At 39.9% G+C, this 4,544-nt stretch overlaps 1 protein-coding gene across 1 annotated transcript; it reads left to right on the forward strand.

The window, feature by feature from the left end:
• The first annotated feature begins 1,644 nt into the window (after window positions 1–1,644).
• LOC104961859 (lactadherin-like) lies at window positions 1,645–4,538 on the forward strand. The gene is made up of 3 exons (XM_010790205.1): window positions 1,645–2,116; window positions 2,209–2,364; window positions 4,352–4,538. Exons 1-3 carry the CDS (start codon window positions 1,679–1,681, stop codon window positions 4,493–4,495), a joined length of 738 nt encoding a protein of 245 aa, XP_010788507.1. The 5' UTR covers window positions 1,645–1,678; the 3' UTR covers window positions 4,496–4,538.
• Window positions 4,539–4,544: the final 6 nt, after the last annotated feature.

The following is a 4,544-nucleotide window of genomic DNA, read 5'->3' on the forward strand; positions in this document are numbered from 1 at the left end:
GTATTTTCCTGCACCTTGAGGCTTTTCTCATGGGCGTCACTATTTCCAAAACTCAAAGGTGATGGCGCCTTAGAAGCCAGGCTCTTCTGGAATGACCTGCTTGAGGAGGTTAGGGATTTTCTTTTTGAATTATTTTTGAAATAATAGCTTTTTTTGTAATTTAATTATTGTTGTAAGACATTTTATTTGACTTTACTCTGTGTTTAATTTTTGAGTAATAGTTCATCTCATTCTCTTTGTCTTTTAAGTTTTGATTCTAAACACATTGTAGCTGTGTTTAAAAAAAGGTGATATAAGTTATATAAGTTATTATTTATTTTAAGATGCCAAACCTAAAGTAGAAACAAACTTGTGGAGCTCATTTTACAATCTATAAAGGCTGGAAGAGACTTGTTATTAAGTGTGGGTTAGTGAAGCAGATGCGCATGCAGGTCAGACACACAGAGAGTCAATGTAGCATGCACAGGGTTCAAAACTTCAGCTCTTCCCCAAACTCCTACACTGAGTGCAGGGTGGAGGGTTCAAATGATGGAGACTGCTGCATGTGAAAAGATGCTGGGAAGGTTGAATGTTCCAAGTGGCATGGCTAATGAACAATGGGATAGTTTCAGTAGATACATGTCTGGGGAAGGTGGAACCGTGTGAAGACACTAATAAGTGGATGTGGGACACTCACAATATCTAATGTGGGTAGGGAGATGCTGCACTAATGTGCGCTGCTATGACTGGATGTTTTACTTTGATGTATGGATACTTGTACTTATACTTGTCCCTGCCTGTTTTTATTTATTATTTCTCTGGTACCGTTAGTTTTTTCTCTGAGTCTGTATATGATGTTGGATGTTTGTGCTTAAAATCCAATAAAAAAAAAAAAGAATAAAAAAACTTCAGCTGTGTNCTATTATTTCAAAAATATTTCAAAAATAAAATCCCTAACCTCCTCAAGTAGGTCATTCCAGAAGAGCCTGGCTTCTAAGGAGCCATCACCTTTGAGTTTTGGAAATAGTGACGCCCATGAGAAAAGCCTCAAGGTGCAGGAAAATACAATAAGAGGTCTAATAGTAATCTCTCAGGGCTAATTCAGCTGATCCTGATCATGTGAAATGATACGTTAAGTATGAAAATACAGCAAATTTGATGATGGTTCATTTTAGGGCTGTACCCGAATATCCGAATATTTGTTCGTTGGAGTAGTATTCGGGTTTCAATTTCGTTATTCGGATATTCGTTTTTTTTAATTTCTTTTCAAATTGAATTTATTGAAATCTCCAATATCAACGTAAGAGCTTGTGCCTCTTCGTGGGGTGCTAACACTTAACCATAACCGTTATTGTTTACTTTCTCCGTCTTTATATGTAGATATTACTTTTTCTCCGTTAATCTCCGTCACGTTGTTTCCATAGCAACAACAACTTCCTGTCAACAGCGCTAACTCTCCTTCAAAATAAAAGCATGTCCATACAAAATAGGAAGCCAAGCCAAATTACACTTAAGACATATACAACGAAAGTATCAAACACAATGCAGTATCCTTTTCAATTTCAAAGAACACAAATTGGGTTATTTACATAAACAAATAACTATAAAACAACAATACTGTAGAATAGCAAAATGAATGCCGTGAATAAACCGAAATACACGTGTTGAAGCGGTTCACTGCTGATCCGGAGCCCGAAAAATGGTATTCGGGACAGCCCTAGTTCATGTGAGCTCAGGTAAGTCTAAAGCAGGTCCACCCGTCTCTCTCCTCTGCATCTTATTATTATACTGCATCATCCTCTCTGTTTTCTGCTTCACATCACTGGCTGGCCTGGGCTGCTTCCTGTCCGTCCCTTGTCTATCATACTCTCTTTTCTCTTTCCATTCCTCCCTTTGTCTCTCTGTCTCCTCTCTGCCTGGTCTCACCTCCACAGTCTATTCAAACTCTTTAGGTTGCTCAGAGCCCATGGGCATGAAGTCCCGGCTGTTGACCAACCGCCAGATCACGTCGTCCAGCACCTTCCGCACCTGGGGCATGGAGGCGTTCACCTGGTACCCCCACTACGCCCGTCTGGACAAACAGGGCAAGACTAATGCCTGGACCGCCGCCACCAACAACCAATCAGAGTGGCTGCAGGTAAGAGAGGAGGACACAGCCAGCTACACATTGTTGTTGTTTATTTGCCCCATGGCTGTGTTTGTAAGGAAAAGCTGTGTCTGTGTCCTCAGGTTGATCTCGGGGCTACCAAGAAGGTCACAGGGGTGATCACTCAGGGGGCCAAAGACTTCGGCTCCATCCAGTTTGTCACAGCCTTCAAAGTGGCTTACAGTAATGACGGGCGGTCCTGGACCATCGTGAAGGACGAGACTACAAAGACACACAGGGTGAGTCCAGCTATTCTCAGAAAACATTCTAATACAATTGATCACTATGGGAAAAACATAAGAGTTTGATTAAGTCTGTCAATTTTTAAGTCTGTCAATTTCAAAAAAGAGAGGATAGCACCTGAAAAACCCATTGACTTACAAACATAGGGGAAATGCATGTTTGCAGTGCGTACAAAATAAGCAAATAGCATTATTTAATATAGTAATATAAACCATAAAATATACAATAATAATCATTCATTTAGAACAAAAATGACTGATAATTCTTAGTAGATTTTTGGGAAAGAAATATAAAACACCATTTTTTAAAGGGCTTTGTACTTGTTTTGGATGCTTTTTTTTTACACACCTGGTACCAATTATTCCTGACTCTGTATGCAATCATTCATAATGCTATGAACCTGCCAAAGTACAGCAACAGGAAGTCCTTAAACTAAGGATCTGGAACATTGACAGGCTAGGACTTATCCAATGAAACATTTATAATTAAAGTGGACCTATCATGCTATATTTGAATAATATAGTGTAGGACCATACCTATATAAGGCATATTTATACTTTTTATTTTTCAAAATACCAAAGGGATCATCCATTTGAGCCATTCCTCATTTCGATCAATTTAACACTGTCTTTGCATCATGGGCTGATTCTGTGAGAACAGCACCATCTACAGGCCTGGCATATGTACTACAGCGTCTCCAGCGCTTTCCAACGGCAATGTCCGTGGCTGTCTCCTCCTGATTGGTGGAGTTGGCCCAATAGCCGTAGCGCCACTTCTGTGACGTCATAGAAGTGTTCAAATCTGGATCAGTCTGTATCAGATCCGTTGCAGCCCCTTTTTAAGAGATTTGGGTATGGAGGAAAATAGAGAGGGTTGTGTTTTCTGACACTTGGTGAGTTCCCTGGAACACCGGGGACACATATTCATGTAGAAAAGACGTACAAAAGTGCATTTTGCATGATAGGTCCCCTTTAAAATTAATATGATTTTAATACATTTTTGTATTGGATAATGTTTGCCTTGTTTATGAGCCTGTGCTAACTGTAAGGCCTGCCCTTTATTCTTATTTCATTCTGAGTTATCGAGAGGCGTTTTTCATATATATATATATATATATATGTTTATTGTTATTTTCTATTTCTTATTGCCTTGGAAATATTTTCTGAAGATATATCGTTTTTTGTCATAAATATGAAAACAGTTTGTTTAAAGCTTTTATTTTTTAGTATTCTTTAATTAAAAAAACAAATCTGGTTTGAAATAGTCTGACCTTCATTATGGGTTACAGAATATTGGGGAAGCTAAACAGCGGTGTCAGGGTGTCCGCGGGGTCTTAAAAAGTATTAAAAGTTGATAAATCAATTTAGCGAAAATGAAGGCTATTAAAAAGTATTAAACGGCATTTTCCAAGGTATTACATTTTGTATCTTGTTTTCAATAAGTATATCAATTGTCCAAAGAGGTTGTATTCTACAGTCTGCCTGAATGTAATCATTGCGTAGGTGTGTAGTGTGATTCTGTGTAGTTTATTTATGGCATCCCGTTGGATTTGACGTCATCTGAACAGGACATCGCACGCTCACTGCTTGATAGCGCGCGAAGGTCCGTTTACGCCGGTTGTTAAACAACATCGTTATGGGGAAATGCAAGTCTGCGTCCAAATGGTTGGAAGATAAGGAGGAAGGACAATCAATACTGTATATAGTCAATGTGAGGTAAAGTGTGTCGTCAAGGTAACCGGTTAAAACTCCAAGTGGCGATGAGGTCTTCAAATGTATGGAAAGGGTCTTAAAAAAGGTCTTCAAAGGTTTTACATTTCACTTCAGGATTCCTGCATACACCCTGGGCCTCTAACTCCAGTTCTTTCTAGAACTTTTTAGTTGTATCAAACAAGCAGCATCAAAAATGGTTGTTATCAGGTTAGTTAAGTCGACCAGCAGCTTTGATTTGTGTCATTTTCATTGGTTGCTTTCCTCTGTCCAGATCTTCCCAGGCAACAGCGACAACAACGTTCACAAAAAGAACATCTTCGAGCCCTCGTTCTACGCCCGATACGTCCGCATCCTGCCGTGGGACTGGCACGAGCGCATCACCCTGCGGATGGAGCTCCTGGGCTGTGACGAGTAGCCCCGCACTGACCCCCCCCCCTCTTCCTCTCTCTACCTCCTCCCCCCTT

The sequence above is a fragment of the Notothenia coriiceps genome, unplaced genomic scaffold (assembly GCF_000735185.1).
Source record: "Notothenia coriiceps isolate Sejong01 unplaced genomic scaffold, NC01 NC01_scaffold00033885, whole genome shotgun sequence".
Classification (NCBI taxonomy): Eukaryota; Metazoa; Chordata; class Actinopteri; order Perciformes; family Nototheniidae; genus Notothenia; species Notothenia coriiceps.

What these genes read in the sequence shown, in the direction of transcription:
- LOC104961859 (XM_010790205.1), top strand. Translation starts at nt 1,679, where the DNA reads ATGGTATTCGGGACAGCCCTAGTTCATGTGAGCTCAGGTAAGTCTAAA. An exon ending in ACCAATCAGAGTGGCTGCAG is followed by an intron (nt 2,117 to 2,208) that starts GTAAGAGAGGAG and finishes CTGTGTCCTCAG; the next exon opens with GTTGATCTCGGGGCTACCAA. An exon ending in AGACTACAAAGACACACAGG is followed by an intron (nt 2,365 to 4,351) that starts GTGAGTCCAGCT and finishes TCCTCTGTCCAG; the next exon opens with ATCTTCCCAGGCAACAGCGA.